The sequence below is a fragment of the Rhinolophus hipposideros genome, assembly GCF_964194185.1.
Source record: "Rhinolophus hipposideros genome assembly, contig: HAP1_SCAFFOLD_30, whole genome shotgun sequence".
NCBI classification, from domain to species: Eukaryota; Metazoa; Chordata; class Mammalia; order Chiroptera; family Rhinolophidae; genus Rhinolophus; species Rhinolophus hipposideros.
In genome coordinates this window covers 103297-130735 of record NW_027669000.1, presented here as the reverse complement: position 1 = coordinate 130735, position 27439 = coordinate 103297, and the positions used below count along the sequence as shown (strand labels likewise).

Below are 27439 nucleotides of genomic sequence, written 5' to 3'. Positions count from 1 at the left end.
GGAATAGGAGTGGGAGTGCAGTTTCGGTGGTCAGGAAAGATCTTTCTGAGGGTGACAAAAACGGCCAAGTGAAGCATGAGAAGGAGCCAGTCATGTGAAGATCTAGGAGCAAAACCTGCTGGGCAGAGACAACAATGGATCACATCTGTTCATCATTTCATTCTAATGTCTTGGAATGGCCACCAAGCAGGAAGTGGGGTAACCATCATCAAACTGTTTTCATATTTGTTGTTTTGGGTGGAAAAGAAATAAAATGTGCATAGTAAGTGTCTGGTACATTTCAGATGACTATAATAAATAAATGTTCTTATTTTTCCCTGATTAGAAATTATTATACTTTTTTGAAAAGTTGCATAACTATATATAACATTTTCCCTATCATTTATTGAAACACAATTTAATGAAAAGTTTTTCTTATCTCTTTGCCACTTGGTTCAATCATGTTTTTCTATCAAATTTTTTGTCCAATAAGAGTTCGGTTTTTCCTAGCTCTTGTTGACATAGATGAAGTAGGTTCTAAAATGTTCTGTCTAAACTCAACTGGACATACACCAAGGGTTCTTACCATGTCAAGCAAGTATCTTGTTTTAACACTAAAAAACAAATCTGTCATTAGAAATATTTAACAGTTATATCAAGTACACTTATCAAAGTATTAGGTTGTTGTGAAAGTAATTGAGGTTTAAAAGGTTAAAAAAAATAGCAAATCTGCAATTACGTTTGCACCAACCTAATATTTGCTTAAACACATATTTTTCAAAAAATCCTTTTCTTGGAGGCAATAACTTTAACATTTTCATCCTGAATTATTAACTAGAGATGGTGTGAAGTGTCCATTAATTACTAATCATCTTGCTTCCTAACCCCTTCAGCCGAGCATTGAAGTGGAAGATCCTGTTCCTAACAGAGCTGTAGGAATGGACGATGTGCAACCCTTCAGACCAGGTACACTGTGTAATACCAATTTAATTTTGGGAAGGAGTACGCAAGGACATTTGACATGCTCACAGTCTTCTATTCAGACTTACTTTCCTTTGTTACAAATTTAATTGAAGTATTTCACATAAACAACGTGATGTCATTGTTGGTATCGATGTTTGAGAAAAAAGACATCGACAGGAATAAGAAAACAAGACTTTAAAAGGGTGACTTTACTAAAATGTTTCTCCTCTTGTTTCGATATCCTAAATGTCCCAGTTTGGAACCCCTGTACTTAATAGGGGTTCTCAGAGGTTACTAATCAAACTGGAAGATACTTCCAGCGTTTCAAATGGTCATTTGAATTTTGACGTTTACCCAAGTAAGCCTCAGTTGCTACCATGTCATTTGTGTTTTAACTTTACTTCCTCTTAGTGTTGTGACACTGATGGTCTTAAGCCAACCAGATGTTCTGCTGAGCAGACACTGGCTATGTGTGTACGTGCGCCTATGGTGTCTTCGATTATTAAAAATGGGAGAAGTAATTAATGATAATGAATATTTGGTAGACACAATCTTTGAAAAAAGGCATTCTGAAGCTTTTGTGCCTTGGGATGCTTTTATGCTATTAAAAATTATTGAGAATTCCAAAGAATATTTTTAAGTCGGTAGTCTCCATAGATAGTTACAATATTAGAAATAAAAACTGAACAATTTAAAATACGAGCACACACAGTCATGCATTGCGTGAGCCATTGGAGCTACGACCCAGTAACCATAGAGCTATGATGTCACCATCAGAGCTGTGATATCACGGCTGTGGAAAACTCTACTGTACACTTAGAAGAGAATGAGAGTGAAAATGGCAAATGACATTCAGTATTTCTGTTAAAATAGCTTTGACCTTTTCGGGTCCCTCGACTGACAGACCTTGGGACTTCACGGATTCTCACATGACATTGGAAACCACCGTTTTAAATGATGTAAGGGCTTCCTGGATGTGAAGTGATAAAAGAGCCTTTAAAGCTTCACTTCTACAGTTGTTGTGGTTTTCTTTCACTTGTCTCATAGATTTAAGCTGAGATTGTGTTTAAAAAGCGAAAGGAAAATGTTTTGTTATGTATTTGTTTTCTGTCTCATGGTGCCCTGTACTCTTTGGAGCTCATGGGGACCTAGTTTGATCCCATTTTTCCTTGGAAACGATAAGGTCGCCCAGGACTGTAATTTGTCATATGAATATCTGTTTATCTAAGGTTTAAAAATGAATTCTGAAGATATTGGAGCATTTTGAAAAGACCATTTTCTTATAATAAATAGTTTCTTATTTGAAGTAGTACGATTCATTAAAAGTTTTTGTAAACCCATGTTTGTCATGCATATTTAAACTTAAGATAAGTGGTTACACATAACTTTTGACAGTAACAAAAAAAATCATACCCTTCACCATCTTAACTATTAAGAAGGAAATATTTAGTTGGAAACACATTATGTAATAGAAATTGCTGAGTGACAATAGTTAATTCAACTTAACTTACGTGAATGGCAAGTATAGGACACCTAAAATAAAATGAGCTCTGAAGGAGTAGAGTGTTTGGGAGAAAGGAGGACGTGGGACTGCTTCTCTGAAGAAGGAAGTTTTACAATATGGTCAACTTTGTGTTATTTTTACCTCCTCATAAACGAAAATTTTATTTTCAGATATTTCCAGCTGGGATTCTACTTCTTTGACTTTCAATCATGGAACTTGTCAAATATCCGGGGATTCGAAATTTGGTGATAAGAGGCCATTTGCCACACACTCAATGAGACCTCTGTCAGCACCCACAGAGTTTGGACAGATGGCCGTAATAGACAAACGAAAGACGCAGGTTGTAGGTGTGTTCCTCTTACATAATTTTTCCCTCCATGAATTGTGTGAATCACAGCTACAAGAAAACAGAGAAAGCAAAGAAGGAAATAAGAAAACAGAAAGAGTTCAACCCTAGCCCACCTCTGTGTAGGTTGATCGTAGTTATGAATTTCCTATAGTCATTTTGTAGCAAAGTCTGCTTTATGTTTACGCAACTCACAGCCAAATAGAATAAGTTTTAGCAAGACATTGGCATTCTTCCTCAATCAGAGTAACATAAGGAAATAAGAAAGGGAATAAGGAGAAAGGGTGATTCCATTTAGACTAGTATTTCACGTACCCTGGGGAGTATATATGCATACATGCACACATATATAGGTACATATGTATATATGTATATATTTATATATATATATATATATATATATATATATATATATATATATATCTGTGTATATGTGTATGTATATAAATATATAAATATAAATACACACACACACACACACACAGATATACAGCAGAGGAAGTAAAAGTTCTTCATGTATTAATTGCCCACCAGTTGTATCAGTAACATTCACTCTACTATAGTCTTCAGGGGTGTTCCCAAACAAATATTTTTACATCACTTGAATCTGACGCTTTCAAAGTTCTGTGTTTTTCTATTGTGTATTTACAATGTATTTGAATTTTTTTCTTTTAACAGTGGATGAGTGTTCTCAATGCGACCCTGCAAGCAGGTAGGATTTTATGGATTTCTAAAATTGCATGTTAACTAAGAGACTGCGGAGAGAAGCCAGTAAGCTTTAATGAGTGTTCTGCTCTGGGCTAGACCCTATACTATGTGCCTAACATTGGTTATCCCAGGTCGTCGGCACAGTAGATTTGCAAAGCAGCTGTGCTGTTCGGCCGTTTTTATTCATTAGAGGAGTGTGGTTCCAGGAGGTGGATTAATTGACCCTTGGTTCCATAGTTACCAAGTGGCTGACCCGTGATGTGACCTTCAGCCTGCTTGGCTTCCCAAGTCCGTTCTCTTGTCCCTCAGCCTGTAGTGAGAAGTGCCTGGACAGGTCTGGATTCAAGATTCAGGTGCACGTCAGGTGGCCTCAGAGAGTCCCGTTTAGTGATGCCTTAGCTGATTTAGAAGTTTCCTATCAAGCCCAGTTAGCCCAAGCTTTTGTCTTAATGTACTTGACAATTGCAGCAGTCACGAGAACCTTGTTTTCACCATCAGTGTTGAGGGCAGATGTCAGTTCGCTGTGGCCACAGAACCACAGGTTGTACGTAAGCAAGACCTAATCAGATAAATGTTTTCAGGTATAATGCGATGTACCCTTCTTGGGACGAATTGTTGTTCTGTAAGTGAAGATCATCTATGTATAGACTGTTGTGCTAATTCAGCACAAATTGAGAGGATATTTCTAATTGATTTCTCTACTTACTGACTCCTCAGACTGTGTTTTCCTTCTGGCTAATACCTTTACCTTGTTCTAGGAAGTTTTTTCTCTTTTTCCAGAGTCTTTCTTCCTTCTTCCATGACTTTTCTTGATTTTTTACCTTTTTCTCTGCTTTACTCGGGGTAGTTTTGTTGCTGTTGTTGTGTTATTTTTTTCCACTTCTGCCAGCCAAGTATTCTCCATTTTTCTTGACAGAATCAAAAGTACATAGAATTCCAGGTGTTGAATAAATGTTATCAATTAATTATTCAAAACACCCCCTAGTACTTCATGCTGCCATTAATGTTTTGGTCAAGTGGTTGATCACATGAGGAGTTTGAACTGTAAGAGATTGAAGTGACTTCTTTGAGTACAGTGAGTGATGAAATGAGATTAGTATAGGTTTCTAAGCCCAGTACACTTCCTTCTTTATCATCCTTTGGGTGAGTGTTTTAATTATGGAAAGCTCTAGTGAATGCAATGGAAGAGGCTAAGAATGGAATTAGCAGGGGAATCTACATTTCAAGAGGAACAACACAGGTTGGGATAGGAATAAGGCTCTTAGAGCAGAGATTAGATAGAGATCAGATGAGGGAAAAGAGATCAGAATGGTAGGGTATGACAAGGTAAAGAGAAATTACAGGAAGGAAGGACACAGGATGTTGGTAGTTGTCTAAAAAAGCAGATTAAAATAAGGGGCTCAAGGGCGTCCTGCCTGAACAGGTTGCTGCTGTTTTGTTTGTTGAATTGGAGGAACCAGCAAAATTTAAGGTTTGTATGAAAACATATTAAACCTTTGAGCCTCTGGAAACATTCTCTTTATAGCAAGTAGGAATGTGGTATCATCCACCTGCACCCGAAATTACAGAGGGGGTCCCCTTGAGTCCAAAGGCACTGGAGATTGCTGAACTACATAGATCTATGTCCCACGGCAGGTGTCTCGTCACCTCTACCTCTTTGCCCAACGCTCTGATGTCCTTCCCATGGAGATGGAGGGTTGGGCAGAGGGAGGACTGATTGTGAAACCAGTAATGGAGTTGGGTAGGTGGTAACATGCCTGTGTTGGGAGTGGATGACTGAGGCTCCATTTAGCTTGTTTTCCAGGAACAGGGAAATAGAGAACTCCTACTGTGGGTCATTTGAGCCCAACCTTGTTTCAGGAGTCTATGCCTTCGTTGGCTGAAGTTTTCAAGGTTGGAGATTGCCAGGAAGCTTTGCGGACAAGTGATCTGGGAGTGGGGAGGCTAACAACGTACATATTTGTTCTTTGACTTTTGTACATGTAAGTTGCAAACATTTCATGCATTTCAGGGACCTCACTGTAGTGTTTTTGAATGAAAACAAGGAATGGGGTAAGTTTAGTAACTGCTTTCTATGTTAAAGAAGCAAGACTGCCGTTTTTGACCCACACAGATTAATCTTTGAACCAGGGACAGACCGTGGAGAAGGCTCAGTGTATCGTTCTACCTTGATTTAGGTCATTGCTTTTGTCCCAGTTCAGGTTCCTAGTGTCAGCTATTAATTGCGTTTTCAATTCAGCCTTCAGGACTTTTGGTGAAAACAAGGTACTCTCAGGTGTTGCCAACATGTTTGCTGTCATTCTTTGTTATGGAAACTTAGAGTGTATCTTCATTAAATATTGCACGAGTTGGGAGTGGTGGAGGCAGCAATAGATAACTGATAGCTTTTCTAGAACATCATCTAAATTTTAATCATATCAAGAAACTTCATTTCATATGCAGATAGCTGAATTGTACTCCTTTTGTTGTTGTTGTTGCTGCCTTTGTAAAGAAATGAACTCACTTGTGTCTGTTGTGTATCTTTCCCCGGAAGTCTTTCCTGGAAACCTGGCAGTGGTGATTCATGGTCTACGTCAGACGATGGACACTTCGATGTTGGTACCAAGGTAAAAGGCTCCTGTGTGAAATTAACTGTTGTGCTCTTAATATAGTTTTGTGTAGCGCCGAGTTGTAAAATTTAGTAGTGCTCCACCTATCATTGTTTTATGTTTGTTATGGAAAATTGGTCAACGTGAACCATTTTATAACATATGACCATTTGATGCTTCGTTGTTTTGTTGTTGTTCTTTTAACTTTAGTAAGTATCGAAGTTGGGAGCTGAAAAAAGAAGGGTCTGGGAAATGTATAATGATAGTAAAATTCTATAGGGAGTTTTCCTACAGTGACGGAGATATGCAATTTGGTTAAAGGTAAGGATTCTTAATGTGACTTTTACGTTATACCAGCATGACTTTTATCATACTCGTCCCGAAATGAAATCTTTAATGGATCAGGTACTCATTGTAACAGTCATGAATTCTTCCTGATACCTTTCAGTTTTAAAACTATATAGCATATGACATATAGTTTTATTTTTTTACGCTTTGTATGTTGGTATGGTATACTTGTTAGGAGGGAGTGTTTTCTCCATTATTTTTTCACTTACATCCCGTGGACATTCCATATTATTTTATATTAGTTTCCGGTATACCAGGTTCATCATTTAGACTTAAAATAATAGTAGAAGTTTTGAAAGTTTAGAATTCATGTTGTCTATCTCAAAACCCATATTACAAAGGGATTCCACTATGTTCTACATCATTGCATTGTGAATATTTTAAATGTCTTTATCTAATTGAAGAGTATATGTTTTGTATAAAATAATAACCAATTTGAAAAGCAGAGATTCTTTTTTTTTTCAAGTTTAGTGTTTTAATGGCGTGTTTGATTACATGGTTTTTGATGCGTGGGCCCCTGCGCCCGTATAAGCAAGAGCGACACAGATTTTCATTTAACTGATATGCTGAAATACTCCATAGTCAAATCAACACTTGTTCTGTACCTATTCTGTAACAAGCATGATCTGATTTAATCCTCAGAATAGCTTTGTCAAGGAAGGGAATCCTCATGTTCAGAGATAAGGAAATGGAGTCCAAGGCAATCTAGGCAGCATGTCTTGCAGTAGCCAGGGAGAAGTTTGAGGGTTTGATGCAAAATCCACTTGGCTCCAAAGCTGATGATGCTCTTAGCTGCTCCCTATAAAAACATGTCCGTGAGATTTTATGCCCATTGACCATGATGCATCGACCAAAGTAAAGAAAGGAGCCGTGTCTGCAAAAGACAGGATCCTTTCTTTACTCTGGTGAAAAGCAGTGATTCTTAAAAACTACATAATAAAATATCAAATTTCAGAAAGTTTTTAGTTTAAATGTAAAATTTTTCATTTCTGTTACAGTTGACATTCAATGATGTCAGCCTCAGGTGTACCGCATAGTGGTTAGGCATTTATATAATGTGTAAAGTGGTACCCTGATTAGTGTGGTATACCTGACACCATACTTAGTTATTACAGTGTTATTTACTATATCTTTGTGCTGTACTTGACATCTACATGACTATTTTATAACTGCCAATTTGTACTTCTTAACCCTTTAACCTTTTCAGTTTGTTCCCCGATACTCTTCCCTCTGAGCAACGATCAGTTAGTTCTCTGCACCTATGAGTTTGTTTCTTTTTTCTATGTTCATTTATTTTTTTTTACATATCACCAATAGGTGAAATCATGTGGTGTTTGCCTTTCTCTATCTGACTTTTTTCACTTCGAATAATACCCTCTAGTTCCACGCACATTGTCGCAAATGGTAAGATTTTGTTCTTTGTTTACAGCCAAGTAGTATGTTGTTGTGTATATGTACCACTTCTTCTTTATCCACTACGATGGATACTTCAGTTATTTCTTTATCTGGAGTATTGTAAATAATGTAAATAGAACCATACAGATGCATACATGTTTCAAATCAGTGTTTGGGATTTCTGCGGAGAAAAACCCAGAAGTGGGAATGCTATGCCACCTGGTAGTTCTATTTTCAAATTTTTGAGGAGCTTCCATATTGTTTTCCATTGTGTCTGGTCAGATTTGCAGTCCCACCAACAGTGCACGGGGCTTCCCTTCACATCCTCATCAACATTTGTTGTTTGTTGATTTATTGATGATGGCCATTCTGACAGTTGTGAGGTGGTAGCTCATTGTGCTTTTAATTTGCATCGCTCTGATGATTAGTGGCACTGAGCATGTTTTCGTATGTCTCTTGGCTATCTGTGTGACCTCTTTGGAGAAAAGTCTATTCAAGTACTCTTCTCATTTTGTAATTGCATTGTCTTTTGGTGTTACGTTTTATGAGTTCCTTACATGTTTTGGATATCTTCTCCCATTCATCTGGTCGTGTTTTCATTTTGTTGATGGTTTCTATTACTGTGCAAAAATTTTTGAGTTTGATGTCATATATATGGCTCTTGTAGTCCTATCCATTCTGCCACCTTATGTCTTGACTGAAACATTTAACCTATTTACATTTAAAGTAATTTTTATACGTATGTAATTATTGCCATTTTATTATTCATATTTCTTCTCTTCCTCCTCCTCCTCCTCCTCCTCCTCCTCTTCCTCCTCCTCCTCTTCCTCTTTCTACTTCTACTTCTTCTTTTTTCAAGTCCTCGTTTCACATTTCTTGATACTGGTTTGTTGGTGCTGATGCCATCATCTTTTTCTCTGGCAAGTCTTTACCTCTCCTTTGATTCGAAATGAGAGCCTGGCCGGATGCAGTAATAGTAATCTTGGTTGTAGATTATTGCTTTTCATCACTTTCAATATTTCTTGCCAATCTCTTCTGACCTGCAAATTTTCTCTTGAGAGATCACCTGACAGTCTTATGAGATCTCCATTGTACGTGACTAACTACTTTTCTCTTGATGGTTTTAATATTCTCTCCATGTCCTAACCCTTTGGAATTTTAATTATGATATGTTTTGGTGTGGACCTGTTTGGGTTCATTTTGTTTGGAACTCTTTGTGTTTCCTACGCTTGTGTGTCTATCTCCTTCTCCAGGTTAGGAAAGGTTTCCATCATTGTGTATTCCAATAGGTTTTCAATTCCTGCTCTCTCTCTCTCTTCTCCTTTAGATAGCCTTACGGATGTTGTTACACCTGATATTGTCCCAGACATCCCTTAAAGCACTTTCTGTTTTATTTATTTTTTTTTTATTTATATTCATTTTTTTTCTGTTCTGATTGGGTGTTTGTGCTACCTTGTCTACCAAATCACTATTGAACCTCTGCTTCACCAAATGTGGTGCTGATTCCATCTATAAATTATTCATTTCAGATATTGTATTTTTCATTTCAGACTATTTTTAAACGATTTCTATGTCCTTTTTATGTTTGCTGTCTCTCCGTTGAAGTTTTACTTACTTTGTCTATTCTTCCCCTAATTTCATCTAGCATTTCTATAACCAGTGTTTTGAACTCTGTATCTGGTATATTGCTTGTCTCCGTTTGGTTTACCTCTTTTTCTAGAGTTTTATCCTGTTCTTTCATTAGAGAAATGTTTCTTTCTGTCTTCTTTTTTCACTGCCTCTCTGTGTTTGTTTCTCTGTATTCTGTAGATCTGCTAATTCTCCTCGTCTTGACAGTATTGCCTTACATACCAGGTGTCGTGTGGGGCCCAGTGGTACAGTCTCCCCGGTCACCTGAGCCGGGTGCTCCAGAAGCTCGTGTGGGTGGTGTGTGCCCTCCTGTTGTACTTGAGCCTTATTGCTGTTGGCACATCTGGGTGTGGAATTGACCCTCAGGACGACTGGCTGTGACTACAGTAGATGAACCCCTGTGTGTGGGCTGACCCCACAGAGTGAGATCGGCTGTAGCAGGGCTCCGGTGTCTGCTCAGTCCATGGCTTGGGCGTGTCATTATGGAGCTATTTTGGTGATGTTCTGGTGTTGCTGAAACTGATCCCCAGGTGTGTTGTATTTGGGGCCTCTTGGGAGGGGCTGTGGGGCAGGCCCAAGTCAGCTGCTGCTTGTGCCCAACTGGGAGCCACCTAGGGGAAGCTACAAAGTGACCTACTGTTGGCAGCTGCCTTTGTGGGTTTGGAGGCACCGGGGAGAGGCTATGCTGTGACACAAGACAGGCTGATGGATAGGATCCTAGAAAGAAACGGAAGTCCTCAATATCATAAATTGCAGCCCGAGTGGCTGTTGTAAACTAGAATTGTGATGATGCAACACCTCTGCTTCCTGAGTGACTCCCCATTACGTGAGGGTAGAATTCATCTGCTAGCATGACATGTGCCTTCTTTGATTTGGTTCTGATTCTGCAGTTGTCTCTCCATCCCATTCTCAGAGTTCCAGGCTTACCTCATTCCTTTGCTGCCCTCACTTACAACATGTTGTTTCACACCTCAGGCTTTTGCTCCTGCTGCCCTTCTGGAATCCCCTTCATGCCTTCCCTCAGCACCTTGTATAACTTTCAAGATGCAGCCCTATCTTTGCAGTATCTGCTGAGCTTCCCTGATACAACGGATTGTTGTCTCTTTTGTGCCCTTACTATACTTTATTCACTTCAGGTGTCGAAGTGGAGAGCGGTACTTTTCTGTTGTTATTTTTCATGTATTATAATATCTCTACTCCTACTAGAATGTAGGACAAAATGTTTCATTTCTATTTCCAGCTTCCCCTGGGTCTGTGCCTATGACGGCTACAGTAAAGTTTTCTTGTCTTACCTACGGAGGGACTGAGTGAGTGAGTCAATGAGTAAATGAATAGGATGTTTTCTGAAGTTGGGTTTTTCTTTTCTTTTTTCTTTCTTTTTTTAATAGAAAGAAGCAACCAAGCCAGCAATTCGAAAAAGAGAAAATCGTGTGGATATTATTGAAAGTGCTCCACAAGACCAAGCAAACAATGGTAATTTGACTTGTGTTGATGGAGCACACCAGAATAATATAAGTGGTGATTTAGTGACTATCTATGAATTCTTTCTAGCTTAAGCTCTGCTATAAAGAAATCTAACATGTGTCGATCCAAATGTGATATTCATTTCTTTTAAGCATTTTTTCCTATCTTTTGGGCAAAAGTATCCCCACTACTAACAACTGCTTCTTCTTGCAAATGCTTCGTTCCCCTGAATTCTTTTCTGCTATTACTTTTATGGAAATAAGCACGACTGAATGTGTACTTAAAATGCATAGTAATATATGTTCACATTAATGTACCTGTGACTACATTTTATAGTTATAAAGTCATCATTAGGATTAGGACAAGATGAAGATGAAGAATCACCTTGGGATTCTGAGGTACTGTCTTACACTATTATTATTATCATTACTATTTTAAATATCACCATTGAGTGATGTTAAAATGAAAAAGGTATGCTTTGACTTTACTTTCTCGCCTCTGCATTTCCTCATACAAATCATTTTTTATGGTTTATCCTATAATGAATAAACTAGCTATGTGCGTAATATAATAAGACAGCGTAGTACAATTCTGCTAACTTGCAAGTGTCACTTAAGGAAGTCAGTGTGGAATAGCATAAAACACTAAGGCTTCCAAGTCATAAGGAATCAGTTTGGGTTGTGAAGTTAAGTTCACCTAAAAGCTAAAGAATTATTCCCGGTCAACCTATGCCCAAATGCATGACTCTGTGGTTTTTGTAGATGTGCAAATGTCCTAATGAGTCAGAAAGAAAGAAATTGGATTGTAGGGTGTTTATTTTTTAATAATTTGGAACTTGAAAAGATAATGCCTGGGACATCAAAGTATTATTATATTTGTAATGTCGAATAGATCTGCAAGAAACCGTTCCAATGAAAAAAGACCATAGTGAATAGTAATAATACGTAGGATTATACTAACAGTAATCAGCTGAGCGCTGTTTTAATACAGGACAACTGTCTTGTTCAGTTAAAATAGCATGCATTGAGTGTCTTGATGGCAACCATACTTGTAGTAATAGAAGTACAAAGTAATGATGAGCTGATGCGAGGTGACAGCTGTGGAAAGAGATAAGAAAGGTGTGATCTTCTGATACAGGCAACTGCAGCCTACTGGTCTAGACACTGTGTTTGAGGAAAGAACAGAATGGAATCCTGGATGGGTAACTCAATAGCTACAGAATCTTGGGAATAGTATAAAACACGTAGGCTTCCAAGTCATAAGGAATCGGTTTGGGTTGTGAAGTTAACTTTACCTAAAAATTAAAGTTATTCCAGTTCGAACTATGCCCAAATGCATGACTTTGTGGTTTTTGTGGATGTGTAAATATCCTAATGAAATTCAGAAAGAATTTGGATAGTAGGGTTTGTTTGTAACTTGGAACTAGGAAACATAATGTCTGGGATATCAAAGTATCATTATATTTGTATTGTCAAATAGGTCCGCAAGGACATTTTCTACAGTAGGAAAAGCCTGGTGAATACTAATAATATGTTGGATTACACTAACAACAATTTGGCTGAGTGCTGCTTTAATATGTAACAACTGTCGTGTTCAGTTAAAATAGCAAGCATTGAGTAACTTGATGGCGACCGTACTCGTAGTACTAGAAGTACAATGTAATGATGAGCCAATGTGAGATGACAGCTATGGAAAGATATAAGAAAGGTGTGATCTTCTGATATAGGCAGCGGCTGCCTACTGGTATAGACACTGTGTTTGACGATAAGAACACAATAGAATCCTGGATCGGTCACTTACTAGCTGTGGGATCTTGGGGAAACTTCTTTTTAACCTGTCGGATGTCAGTGACCTCATTTGTCGTAATGGTACTTATGCCTACCTTTCAGTATGTGGAATGAACTAATGTGGTAACAAATGTGAAAACACTTTGCGAAGTGTAAAGGGAGCTATAGAAATGTAAAATCAATGATCACAGTGGGCCATAGTGACTTACTAAATGGTGAGGACACTTTCTGTAAACCTGAAGGACAATCAAATGGCAGTAGTGTTAAGAACAGAGTGGAAAAGTCAGAAGCATGTGAATTTCTAATCTGGGGGATGCTAAACTTCAGGAGACTGTGATAGGCGATACCCTGTAGATGTGTAGTGTTTCGGTACTTGAGGCTCTGTTGGTGCGAGCTCAGTGTTTCACCTTGAGTAAATTTCTAGTTAGATACCAGCTTTGTGCTGGGCAGTTAGACACTGAATGGGGAAGTTCAGGGGTTCAGCTGTAGCTGTAGGAGCAGAAAAACAAGTGAACAACAGTCCATTGTAAGTCACTATATCTGGGTCATTTAAAGAGAATGGAGAATGCTGGGTTAGAGAATATTGTCATGGGGGGGCACGGTTGTAGTTGGAATAGGAGTGGGAGTGCAGTTTCGGTGGTCAGGAAAGATCTTTCTGAGGGTGACAAAAACGGCCAAGTGAAGCATGAGAAGGAGCCAGTCATGTGAAGATCTAGGAGCAAAACCTGCTGGGCAGAGACAACAATGGATCACATCTGTTCATCATTTCATTCTAATGTCTTGGAATGGCCACCAAGCAGGAAGTGGGGTAACCATCATCAAACTGTTTTCATATTTGTTGTTTTGGGTGGAAAAGAAATAAAATGTGCATAGTAAGTGTCTGGTACATTTCAGATGACTATAATAAATAAATGTTCTTATTTTTCCCTGATTAGAAATTATTATACTTTTTTGAAAAGTTGCATAACTATATATAACATTTTCCCTATCATTTATTGAAACACAATTTAATGAAAAGTTTTTCTTATCTCTTTGCCACTTGGTTCAATCATGTTTTTCTATCAAATTTTTTGTCCAATAAGAGTTCGGTTTTTCCTAGCTCTTGTTGACATAGATGAAGTAGGTTCTAAAATGTTCTGTCTAAACTCAACTGGACATACACCAAGGGTTCTTACCATGTCAAGCAAGTATCTTGTTTTAACACTAAAAAACAAATCTGTCATTAGAAATATTTAACAGTTATATCAAGTACACTTATCAAAGTATTAGGTTGTTGTGAAAGTAATTGAGGTTTAAAAGGTTAAAAAAAATTGCAAATCTGCAATTACGTTTGCACCAACCTAATATTTGCTTAAACACATATTTTTCAAAAAATCCTTTTCTTGGAGGCAATAACTTTAACATTTTCATCCTGAATTATTAACTAGAGATGGTGTGAAGTGTCCATTAATTACTAATCATCTTGCTTCCTAACCCCTTCAGCCGAGCATTGAAGTGGAAGATCCTGTTCCTAACAGAGCTGTAGGAATGGACGATGTGCAACCCTTCAGACCAGGTACACTGTGTAATACCAATTTAATTTTGGGAAGGAGTACGCAAGGACATTTGACATGCTCACAGTCTTCTATTCAGACTTACTTTCCTTTGTTACAAATTTAATTGAAGTATTTCACATAAACAACGTGATGTCATTGTTGGTATCGATGTTTGAGAAAAAAGACATCGACAGGAATAAGAAAACAAGACTTTAAAAGGGTGACTTTACTAAAATGTTTCTCCTCTTGTTTCGATATCCTAAATGTCCCAGTTTGGAACCCCTGTACTTAATAGGGGTTCTCAGAGGTTACTAATCAAACTGGAAGATACTTCCAGCGTTTCAAATGGTCATTTGAATTTTGACGTTTACCCAAGTAAGCCTCAGTTGCTACCATGTCATTTGTGTTTTAACTTTACTTCCTCTTAGTGTTGTGACACTGATGGTCTTAAGCCAACCAGATGTTCTGCTGAGCAGACACTGGCTATGTGTGTGCGTGCACCTATGGTGTCTTTGATTATTAAAAATGGGAGAAGTAATTAATGATAATGAATATTTGGTAGACACAATCTTTGAAAAAAGGCATTCTGAAGCTTTTGTGCCTTGGGATGCTTTTATGCTATTAAAAATTATTGAGAATTCCAAAGAATATTTTTAAGTCGGTAGTCTCCATAGATAGTTACAATATTAGAAATAAAAACTGAACAATTTAAAATACGAGCACACACAGTCATGCATTGCGTGAGCCATTGGAGCTACGACCCAGTAACCATAGAGCTATGATGTCACCATCAGAGCTGTGATATCACGGCTGTGGAAAACTCTACTGTACACTTAGAAGAGAATGAGAGTGAAAATGGCAAATGACATTCAGTATTTCTGTGAAAATAGCTTTGACCTTTTCGGGCCCCTCGACTGACAGACCTTGGGACTTCACAGATTCTCACATGACATTCGAAACCACCGTTTTAAATGATGTACGGCTTCCTGGATGTGAAGTGATAAAAGAGCCTTTAAAGCTTCACTTCTACAGTTGTTGTGGTTTTCTTTCACTTGTCTCATAGATTTAAGCTGAGATTGTGTTTAAAAAGCAAAAGGCAAATGTTTTGTTATGTATTTGTTTTCTGTCTCATGGTGCCCTGTACTCTTTGGAGCTCATGGGGACCTAGTTTGATCCCATTTTTCCTTGGAAACAATAAGGTCGCCCAGGACTGTAATTTGTCATATGAATATCTGTTTATCTAAGGTTTAAAAATGAATTCTGAAGATATTGGAGCATTTAGAAAAGACCATTTTCTTATGATAAATAGTTTCTTATTTGAAGTAGTACGATTCATTAAAAGTTTTTGTAAACCCATGTTTGTCATGCATATTTAAACTTAAGATAAGTGGTTACACATAACTTTTGACAGTAACAAAAAAAATCACACCCTTCACCATCTTAACTATTAAGAAGGAAATATTTAATTGGAAACACATTATGTAATAGAAATTGCTGCGTGACAATAGTTAATTAAACTTACCTATGTAAATGGCAAGTGTAGGACACCTAAAATAAAATGTATTCTGAAGGAATAGTGTGTTTGGGGGAAAAGAGGACGTGTGACTGCTTCTCTGAAAAAGGAAGTTTTACAAGATAGTCAACTTTGTGTTATTTTTACATCCTAATAAATGAAAACTTAATCCCAGAATTCGGATTGGGATTCTACTTCTTTGACCTCCAATCATGAAACTGGTCAAAGATGCAGGGATTGGAAAGTTGGTGATAAAAGGCCATTTGCATCACACTCCATGAGCAAAACTCTGTCAGCATCCACAGAGTTTGGACAGATGACCGTAATAGATAAACTAGAGACTCAGATTGTAGGTGTGTTTCTGTTATGTAATTATAGGCTCCATGACTTGAGTGAATCACAGGTACCAGAAAACAGAGAAAGCAAAGAAGGAAATAAAGAAACAGAAAGTGTTCAACTCTAGCCCACCTCTATGTAGGTTGATCGTAGTTCTGACTTTCCAATAGTCATTTTGTGGCAAAATCTACTTCATGTTTACTCTGTTTATGGAACTTAACAGCCAAACAGAATGACTTTTAGCAAGACATTGGCATTCTTCCGGAACCACAATAACATATGGAAATAAGAAAGAGAATGAGGTGAAAGCGTGATTTCCTTTAGACTAGTATTTAGCATACTCTGGGGAGTGGGCAGCAGAATTATACTTAGAACATTAGGACCAGATGGGAAAACTTCATAAAGATCTAAAGGTTGCCTAGTGAAACAAAACATAGTTTCTTAGCTTTAGTTTTATATTCTGAATTCAAAAGTATCAGTTAAAACTGTATGTATTGTAAATGAAAAAGCACCTTCCGAAACCAACAATCAAATATTTCTTGGATTTTCTATGGCTTTATATATTTTAGAATTGACTTTCCCAGCAGTGATGGGAATCTCAGCTGTGTCCGCAGTCTGTCTCCTCTTCTCTGTCTTCTTCCTTAAACCCCAGTGCTGAATCCTCAAAGGTGAAAAGAAATTTTCAGAATAGTAGAGGAAAACATTTCAGATATAAGGAAGGGTGTACACTGATAAATGCATCAGAAGTAAGTCATTCTGGAAACAATGAATGACATTGCAGTTGAATCTTAGGGTGTTGTTCAAAAGGTATATTACGAGGTAGAGAACAGAGTATATAGTGCAACTCGATGTGTTTGTACTGCATTTCTAAATTGTAGGGTTTTTTTCTGATTGTTTTTCTATCGATGTTCATTGAATGAATTTGTGGATGAATTTTTGACATGTTTGTATGCCTTTCACTTTGTGACATCTCATATTTCCCAAATGGTTTGTTAGCTAATTAGAAGTGTTAGCTAATTAGAAGTATTTCTTAAGTAAAGTAAATATTCAGGAAAAGATGACGCTTAATTTGAAGTCTCAGTTGATAAGATGTTATTTTCTGTATTTATAAAGATTATAGCTTTTATCTAATTGTTCTAAGTAGTTCGTTTTAACTAATACATAGATTTGTCAGCAGGACAACACCTAGGAATGACATCAGAGGAAGGACAAGCGAGGCTTGATGGAAATGAAAAGAACTACACACATGTATGTGAAATTTAATTTTAAATTTCTAGTATAATATGGTTTTCTGTGCTTTAATAATATAATAGAGTCCAATTGAAATTACCTTCCATGCTAGCCTTTTAGAGTCAAAAGGTCATAACTGAATGATATTTATAACATTTGAACTAGTTACAAAACTTAAAATGTTGTTAGAATCTATAGATATTCATAGCTCAACTTTATCTTTGGATTGAGGCAAAAATAATAATAATAAAGTCCTGAATGTTGTTTGCTTCTTTAATTTTTATAACTCCCTTAAATAAAAAAGAAAGTAACATCAAATACTGAATCACATGATGAGACAGTTGAAATTATGAACCATGTAAAAATGATGGCCACTGATTCAGGCTCACGTGAAAGGAGTCATGATTTTCAGGGGTTCAAAATGTGCAGTTCCGTATGGCTGGTCACTAAGGCCAAGGTTAGAGATGGATTCTTCCTTGTGACCTCTGTGTAATGGACTCTGCGTCTACATTCAGGGAGAGAATGGGGTCATGCACTCAACTCAACTGCTTTTTAAGATAATCACATCTTCTCAGGATGGGACCTTTGGTTGTTAGGACACAAACAGTAACTTTCTAATATCTTTCCTTTCAGTATAGGAAATCAGTAAATATGATTTAATTTTTTGTCTGCTCTTACTAGTGGGTATTGAATAAGTTAGAATTGGATGCAACAGATAATTATATCAATGTATAACACAATGTGTAACACTCATAGTGTATAATGTGAATTAATATTTAGGAATTTACTTCTCTTACTGATTGATGTTAATGATGTGGGCTTCTAATTAAAGTTTGCCTATTCTCCAGTTATTAATCTTTAAAAGATATTCTTAAATTCACTGTAGGGGCTCACTATTTAAGACATGGTGAGGTGAACTATTTTAAATGAGAAAGCCTCTGTGACATTAAAAATCATCTACTGTTTCATTTTTTGGGTGGATTTAACATATAACCAATTGTTTAGTTCAAACAGTGACAAAATTAGTTTTGCGGATTCATGTTTTTCTTCTAATTTAGACTAAGGCAAGTTATTTTTCACTTTCTAATTAAAGTCCGATAATTTGGGAGTAAGTAAACGTAGATTAAGATTTTTAACAGTTAAATTTTAGTTATATTCTAATTTTTCTTTGTTCATATTCGATTCTCTAGGTTGTACAAGAGGAAAACAACACTCAGAGGCCACTTTCCCGAGAACAGGACAACAAAATATTACATGACACAGTTCTGACCAATTGCCTTCAACAACAAAAGGAGACAGAAATAAATCTTAAGAAAATGAATTCTGAGGTATTTTGTTTAGTCATTTTCAAATATGTGTGTATGTACATATTTTAAAAACCAATGTTGTACATATGGGAATTGTAGAGGATTTTAAAAGTGTGTGTGTGTGTGTGTGTATGTGTGTGTATTTTAGGGAGAGTGGCATTTTTGGTCCATTGCAATAAATGATATTCTTGATTGAAATCCTTTTATGTCCAACAGTCAAGTAGTGACGTTCCCAATGTGTCATCTAAAGGGGAGGCTTTCAATACTTTTTACAGGGATCGATGAGCTTTCTACAATCTCAAAACTATCGTTACTAATAACAGAAGTTTCAGTTGGAGGCAGTGGTTTCATCCCCTTGCTGTATTAGTAGAGAGGTTAGTTTTCACTTCCGCTGATTGTAAGCAGTTGAAGTATAGCCAGTGCAGAGACCATCTTTTAGATCTCATTCTCCTACTTTTGAGAAAAGGAACAATTTGTTCCAAGTAGAGTCCTATTTCAGTGCTAGGAACTTTTGAAGAAAATTGTATGCCATGATGCATACTTAGTGATAATTTATTGGTGAGTATTTTATTCAAAGAAGTCAGTGTATTTTCCCCTATTTCACATTTATTTCTCCTTTAAACATTATGAAAAGGAAACAACACTTATGTAGCAGCAAATAATCTCACTACTTTCTAAGAAGAGCTCTATAATTTTTAGCCTATTTACCCTGAGTTTTTTGAAATCTAAGGCTTCTTTTGAATTTATATATTTACACTAGAAGAGCAGCAAGCACCCTATTGTAGAGTCCAAAGTCCTGGGAAAAAATCCTGAACTTGCTCATCTTTTTAATCATTCTATTTGAAATTGTGATAACGAAATGAGTTCATTGATGTATAAAGAACTGCTTAGCGCAATGCCTAGATTTATCAGTGATTAGTAGATTTAATCTTATAAGTGACTCTGAAAATATTAGAAAAGTAAAATATCTTTTGAGTATTCTTGGGAAAAAAATTCTAGGAAATGTAATCAGTCCAAATGTATGCAGAGTGAATACTCTTACTGTGGGATAAGTGTATATTCAGATGGTGACCTTTTAAATTGTAGTCAGACTTCTTAATCTTCTATTTCATGCCTTCTGGGTTTGCTGCCTTTCCAGTTCTGAGGCTCTTAAAATTCCCTTATGATTTTAAAATTCTCTTTTTCACTTTCATGGATTCAGCATCTTATATTAATCTTTTTTTAACTTTGGGGAATTTATGCTTGTATGAAGTTGGAGGTTTGGATTCAACATTGTATGTTTTCAGTGGAATATCCAACTACTGCAACCTTTTCATTATATAAACATTTAGGTTCTTCTTTAATTTCAGAGGATATCATGATATGTCATTTCATTGAGTGCTAGCTACAAGTCTCCTTTGTTTTACTTAGGATTCTGAGAGTTACGAGAAAGACCTGTTGCGTGAAAAGCACGTGTTGCAGGATGAAATCGCCATACTAAGACTGCAAATGGAAACACTCAAAACTCAGAATCAGGAAGTGGAAAATAAATACTTTGAGGACACTGCAAATGTAAAAGAAAAGAAGGACCATCTTCAAAAAACAATAAAACAGAATGACAAAACGCTAACAAAAACAGTATTTGAATATAACAGACAGCTTAATGTCCCAACAGCTGAGAATACAATGCTGAACTCTCAACTGGAGAACGAAAGACAAAGCAAAGAAAGATTGAAAACAGAAGCGGAATCCGACCATCATTATGAGCTTAGTAAGCAATTAAGACACCTACAAAATCCTTTCCAGGGATTAAAAGATGAATGCTTGCATTTCGTGGACAACATCGGGTTTGCTATGTGTAACCTAAAAGAAAACAGTGAGATTCATTCTCAGCAACTTTCTAAACCTGGAAGTAAATCCAATAGCTTAGACACTGAGCTCCCTCAAACAAGATATGCTGTCAGAGAAAGGACATTGGTTGCTGAACCTGTACTGAAAGACCTAAACCAAACTCAGTGTCAAGAGGAGGAAATTGAACACATGAATCAAAGGGAACCAGAAAAATTGAACCCGTATACTGGAAAGCTGGAATCCCTAAAGGAGGAAAGATCTGACCTACAGAGTGGAAACATGCTTTTTCGACGGCAACTGGATGATGCGTTCCACAAAAGTGACAATAATGAAAATTCAGGAATGAATATTGAAGAGCAGCTTCAGGGGCTTAGAAAAGTGCTTCAAGCTGAATGTGAAAAACAAGATGCTGTGTTGAAAGAGAACCATAAGGAGTTAGTCAACAAATTGAATCACTTGAAAGGAAGAATGTGCCAGTATGAAAACGATATATCAGAAAGAGAGGTAAGTATCCAGAAAGGTAGTTTTCAGATTTCCTGAAAGAAAATTCAATGTTCAAATATTTGATGATGGCTAAATGTTGAATCTAGCAGAATATTAAAAATATATAGATTACAAATGTATTTGCTCTAACAGCTTAAAAGCATACATTGTATCCAGCAAACAAAACTTAGACCTGTGAGGTGCTTTACTTTGAGTAAAGGCATTGTGTTGACTATGAAATTTTAAGGTATAAATTGTTATTAGATACATGTTGATATGAATGATTTAGTCTTATACTGCTACAATAATAATTTTCATCTTTCTGTTACCACATTGTAATACCATTATGAAGCAGATAAATGGAAATGCTCCTATGCAAACAGTTTTTAGAGATAAAGGTTCAATTAAGTGGATTACCTAGAAAGTTAATTCTAGATTTCCCACATGAACTGAAGTGTAGATGCTGTCCCTTTCCCTCAGTAGTTTCTTCCACATTTTAGTTGGTATAATTTTGTTTTTATTCATGTCAATTTGATATAAATTGGAACTATTTCAGTCTCAAATAATGTATTCTTAGGACCTGTGACCTCTTTAAAGGCAGCTAATTTTTCATTAAATCATAATTTGGGACAAATGTGAGGAGTTTTATCAAAACTCTACTTGATTTAATCTTCCCACTGCTATGTATAATTGTCCTTGACTATTTTTACAAATTCATTTTTTCTCATCACAAGGCCCATTTCCTATCATTTGGACATAAGTTTATCCATTTCAAAGAGATTTGTAGCGGTCTCTGATTTATTAATTTGGCACTGGGTCTCCATTTTCAGATGAGTGAGGGGAGGCAGGATTCATGTGTAGCAGGAAGGGAGGTCCAGGCCACGTTACCTGGGGCCCTGAAGACCACTGAAATGAGTTCGCTTTTCTTCTAAGATACAAGAATCTATTGGAAGGTTGTGAGCAGTGGACTGCATATGTGAGGACCTGTGAAGTCAATTTAACCCTGTGATGAAAAAGGGGGAAAAACATTCCACAATGTATACTTGACGACCACTAGTCCCACCGACATACCAATTTCCCCTTGAGATGTCAGTAGATTGTTAAGCTTTGCTGCTTCATCAGGGGAAGTGGAGAGTGGGGCTGAATCTGTTGTTCAAGTAACCTTCGTAATAGTGAGTGGGCAGCAGGATAACACCTTCTGTGTCTTACCCAGATTCAGTAGACAGAATTGTGTCCAAAAGAAGAAAAGAAGGTGAACTGATGCATGGGGTGATCTTTTTCGAGTTACATATTATATTAATATGTTAGAGTTAGCAAATTTTAACATAATTTAATAGATGTGATTATAAGATCACTAACAGAATCATCTTCCTAGGTGCTTGGGAGACAATTTCAACAAGAGCTACCTGACTCCACAAAAAAACTGTCTATGTCAGAGGCTTCACTGGAGGATAGATCACGTTACCGTATGAATTCAGAAGCTGAGACACAGGATTTCAAGACATTAGAGCATATCAGGAGTCAGGTATGTGTGAAATGTAACCTGTCAAGAGTTCATCTATAATTGATCAATATAAAGTGTTTTAGGATCCTGATTTTCAAGGCAGCTTTCTTTTGTGTTTTCGTTGTAATTAATTTATTATAATTTTATTATCTTTATAATGCACTTCTTCCTTAAACTCTGGCTTCCATCCTGCTATTTGCATTGTATGTTTTTTCTTATAGTCTATACCCTTGGTAACGTTGAGGAATAGGCAGCATTCCTCATAGAAATCGACGGACTTTTTTCCTACTACACAACATTGTATAGTGATATGTCCATTACCCGGATGAGGCAGCCATTTAAAATCAGAAGATAATGTTTACTAGAATGAGTCAGAAATTTGTCTTATTTCTTATCATCACTTTTGTAAATGGTTACAGCATTGGTATATATTTCATGGATTTCAGACTAACTTGTACAGAAAGTTCAGTATACAAACCAGTTGAAGTAGGCATTGCCTTCATTTTGTTTTCATTTTAGAAATATTGTAAAAGTTTAGAAATATGTTGATCATTATAGTATGCACACCCACAATAGAGAATTAAGAAAATAATCCAGATTCACTATATTTGTGTGTTTTTTAATCTTCATTGGGATGCAATCCCCATATCATATTTCACCACTTAAAATATACAATTCAATATCTCTTGTTACATTCAGAGAATTGTGGAATTATCACCACAATTATAAAACATTTCCATCACCCCCAAAAGAAACCCCACATCCCTTAGCTGTCATCCTATCTTCCTGTCTCTCCCAGCCTCAGGCAACCACCAATCTACTTTCTGTCTCTGTAGATTTGCCCACTTTGGATATTTCATGTAAATGGAATCACACGATTTGAGGTCCCTTGTGACTCGCTTCTTTCACGTAACATCACGTTTCCAGGGTTCCACCGTGATGTAGCACATATCAATTGTTAGCTATTTCTTCCTGTTGCCCAACGTTGCTTCACCTTGTGGACAAAATACTTACCCATTCATCAGTTGATGGAACTTTGTGTTGTTTCCACTTTTTGGCTGTTAATAATTCTGCTATGAACACGAGTTTACAAGTTATGGTGGGAGCCAGTGTTTTGATTTCCCTGCCCCCGGATTTCTGGCTCCCAATCTGGCTTCTCCGTGAAGCTTTCTCTGACTGTTTGAACTCTCATTGAACTCGTGTTCCTCAGCACTTGTCAGATAGTCTGTGCAGAGCAATCAAGCCCTACATTTGACATAGTTTCAATTTTTCATGAGAGAGAATTCTGTCTTTCTATGTATAAGTTTGTCTAAGGGGAAATAGTATTTGATATGATGGCACCTATCCTTGTATAAATTGAAAATGTTTTCTTCAACAGTTGTTTGGATAAAATTAAATATTTTATACCAAACCAATACTTGCCCTTGGAGACATTGATATAATTAAACTTTTATTCTGAAAGTATTTTTCACAATTATATATAAAACTGAAAGCACGAATCTAATAGAAAATTGTTCAGTGAAATGCTCAATTTCCCCCTCTCCGTGAAAATAAAAATATAAAATAAAAGGGAGCCAGCCCTTCCTGTCTGCAGCTAGCCAGGGTGTACAGGTCGATAGCACGTTCTAACTACAGCTCTGAGGACGGCTTTTCTGATCTGCCAGAGCGTGCTGCTTCCATCTGCTCCTCTGAGTTCTGACACATCCCCACAGAACTAGTTGCTGAAAAGGAATTCATTTGGGAAGTTGGCTTTAGCACTAGAGTCCGTTATTTCCATGTCAGTGGCTTTACCCTGCCTCTCACGGTCATATAAATTGTATGCTCAATCCAGGAGGTGGTATTTGCGTTGTAGTCCATACTCATTACCCACTGAGTGTACAGAGACATAGGAACGTATACATTATTAGAAGCAGAGAAAATGTACTGTTGGCTCTTGGAATTGGGAAAAGGATTTTAGTACTGGGGTTATATTCTAGGCTTAATGCTCCCCATTTGCTGACATTGCCGATAGTTTGATGAATGATTTCAGTGTAACTGGTGTACTCTTACACTGGTTCCACTTCCATTGGCATCCCATCTGTGTAAAATATCAAATTTTATTAGAACATAAAATACAGCAACAATAATAATGCTGACTGCAAACCCTTTGGTTTCACTGTGTGCCATGTCCTTTTCTATTACATATGTTCCCTAATTTAATCTTCCCAATATCCCAGTGAGGTAGATGCCACTCTTGTCTCATTTTATACATGAAGAAACTGAGACCCAAAAAATTTAAGTATTTTGCTCAAGGTCACCCAGCTAATAACTGGTGGACTTGGGATAAAAACCCAGGCATTTTGGCTCTTATTTAGTTACTGCCCCTCAAACTATTCCATGACTATCTGACTGCCCCCAAGAGTAGCCTGTTAACTTTCATAATCACTGGAATAGCCTGGTAATTCACGTATGTGAATATTTAAAATTAGAGTTGATGGGATGCTTGGAATACAGTATGTTTGACTTCTTGGGTCATTTGCACTACAAGGTATGATAATTAAGTGTGAGAACTCATTCAAGAAAAAGTGCTACATACCTAGTTGCTGAATATCACTACGGTCACAAAGCTCCCTTTGGGAAGCTATGCACCAATGCCACCGCCTAATTCACAGTTCAAAGCAATTTTGGAACTCTTTTTCTGGATGGCCATCATTGCTATCATCATATTACCCTTGATGTCCTGAATGTCATCAAATAGCCTTCATTTCCATATTTTCTTTCTCTTTGGGTAATGACATATTTAGTCATTGGGGGCCAGATCAGGTGAGTAAGGAGGGTGTTGCAATGAAGTTATTTGTTTACAGGCTAAAAACTCCCTCACAGACAGTGCCGTGTGAGCTAGTGCATTGTTGTGATACAAGAGCAATGAGTCGTTGGCTAAAAGTTCAGGTCATCTTAACTTTTTCACACAACCTTTTAAGCACTTCCAAAGAGTAAACTTGGTTAACTGTTTGTCCAGTTGGTAGAAATTCATAATGAACAATCCATCATATATATTAAAAAAAGGGGGAGCAACATCATTGCAACAAGTTTACGAACTTAATTGTCCGATGTCATAGATCATCAGTAAACATAACTTTTTCTTTATTTTAGCTGCAAGAAGCAGGAGCTCGACATCCAGAGGATGCACGATGCACTGAGAAGATGCAAGATCACGTGCAAAAGTATAAGTTAAAGCAGCACAGAAAATAACTTGAGTATTTATAAAGCAGATGTGTAGTGTAGTATGACCATTAGATCAGTTATAACATTAAACACGTGAGTGTGAAGCTGGGTCAAAATGGCAGCTTTGAGCTACCTTGAAAAGAATAATTTGTGTACATTATCTCTAATTTTGCACATTATGCAAAATTCACAACTAGAAAAATGGCACAATTGCCAAATCATGTGCTTTTCAAATTGTAAGATTTTATGTAGTTGCACCTTAGATATTTGTTCAGCGATTATGTGGTATGCTTTAAAGTCAATGTGTGAGAATAATTATGTCAAAATATTCACTTTAGGCTTGAAGCTGAAAATATTGACCTAATACCGACAATTCAAAAGCTAGTGGGCATAATCGAACAGCTTCTCAGGCACCTGTCAGGTACAAGTTTGGTAAGTGAATCTCTTCATTTCTGTCATACTGCAAAGGAATTTCTATGTTTGTCATAGTAGCACATAAGGATATTTTAGACAATAAGAACAGTCTCATTAATAAAAGTACTGAATTCATGTTGATACTACTTGCTGGGAGTAATGTAATTTCTCTCTACAGAGAAAGAAATCTCAGTTCACAAAATTAATGATTTTTGTAGTAAGGTTTTTATAGAAAAACATTGTGATAGTCTAAAGGCAACATTTGATATATACCACATTTCATTTATCCTTTCGTTTGTCCAACATTTCAGTTTTTCCAACTGTTGGCTGTTGCTAATTATGCTGCCACAAACATCGGACTACAAATATCTGTTTGAGTCCAGACATTTGAGTAATGATTTGATCCAGAATTCTGAATTTCCCTTGAAATCTAAACCCTTTAGTGAGATTTGGAGAATGAATTACTTTTTGTTTTTTTAATTAAATTTATTGGGGTGACAATTGTTAGTAAATTTACATAGATTTCAGGTGTAGAATTCTGTACTACATCGTCTATAAATCCCATTGTGTGTTCACCACCCAGAGTCAGTTCTCCTTCCATCACCATATATTTGATCCCCTTTACCCTCATCACCCACCCCCCACCCCCTTACCTTCTGGTAACCACTAAATTATTGTCTGTGTCTATGAGTTTTTGTTTCTCATTTGTTTGTCTTGTTCTTTTTGGTTTATATACCACATATCAGTGAAATCATAGGGTTCTCTGCTTTTTCTGTCTGACTTATTTCACTTAGCATTATACTCTCAAGATCCATCCATGTTGTCACAAATGCTCCTATATCATCTTTCCTTAACGCCGAATAGTATTCCATTGTGTATATGTACCACAACTTCTTTATCCATTCATCTATCGAAGGACATTTAAGTTGTTTCCATGTCTTGGAAATAGAGAACAAAAAGACAATAGAAAGAAATTAATGTGACAAAAAGCTGGTTCTTTGAAAAGATTAACAAAATCGACAAACCCTTGGCTAGACTCACTAAGATAAAAAGAGAGAAGACACTAATTAACAAAATCAGAAATGAAAAAGGGGAAGTTATCACGGACACCACAGAAATACAGTCTGCTACTCTGTGTCTCTTTATTGGTGAGTTCAGTCCATTTACATTTAGGGTGATTATTGATATGTGAGGATTTCCTGTCATTCTGTCTTTAGTTTTCTGGTAAGGCTGTGTCTCCATTGTTTCTTTGCCTTTTTGTTGTTGTCTGTTTTTTCTGTGTGGTGGTATTCTATGATGTTTCCCTCTGTTTCTTCTTTTATTACAGTATATATTTCAGATTTGGATATTTTTTGAGTGGTTACCCTTGAGT

The 27439-nt window shown here is 36.8% G+C and overlaps 1 protein-coding gene across 1 annotated transcript in view; it reads left to right on the top strand.

The window, feature by feature from the left end:
- The window catches only part of LOC308495719 (uncharacterized protein), a gene marked incomplete at both ends in the record, with an annotated part of 154278 nt that extends 133312 nt beyond the window's left edge, over nucleotides 1-20966 (top strand). Inside the window, 3 exons of the mRNA XM_081080704.1 lie at nucleotides 17261-17343; nucleotides 18516-18653; nucleotides 20043-20966. Coding sequence (XP_080936830.1) covers nucleotides 17261-17343; nucleotides 18516-18653; nucleotides 20043-20966 — 1145 coding nt within the window. The remainder of the gene's footprint in view (nucleotides 1-17260; nucleotides 17344-18515; nucleotides 18654-20042) is intronic.
- Nucleotides 20967-27439: the final 6473 nt, after the last annotated feature.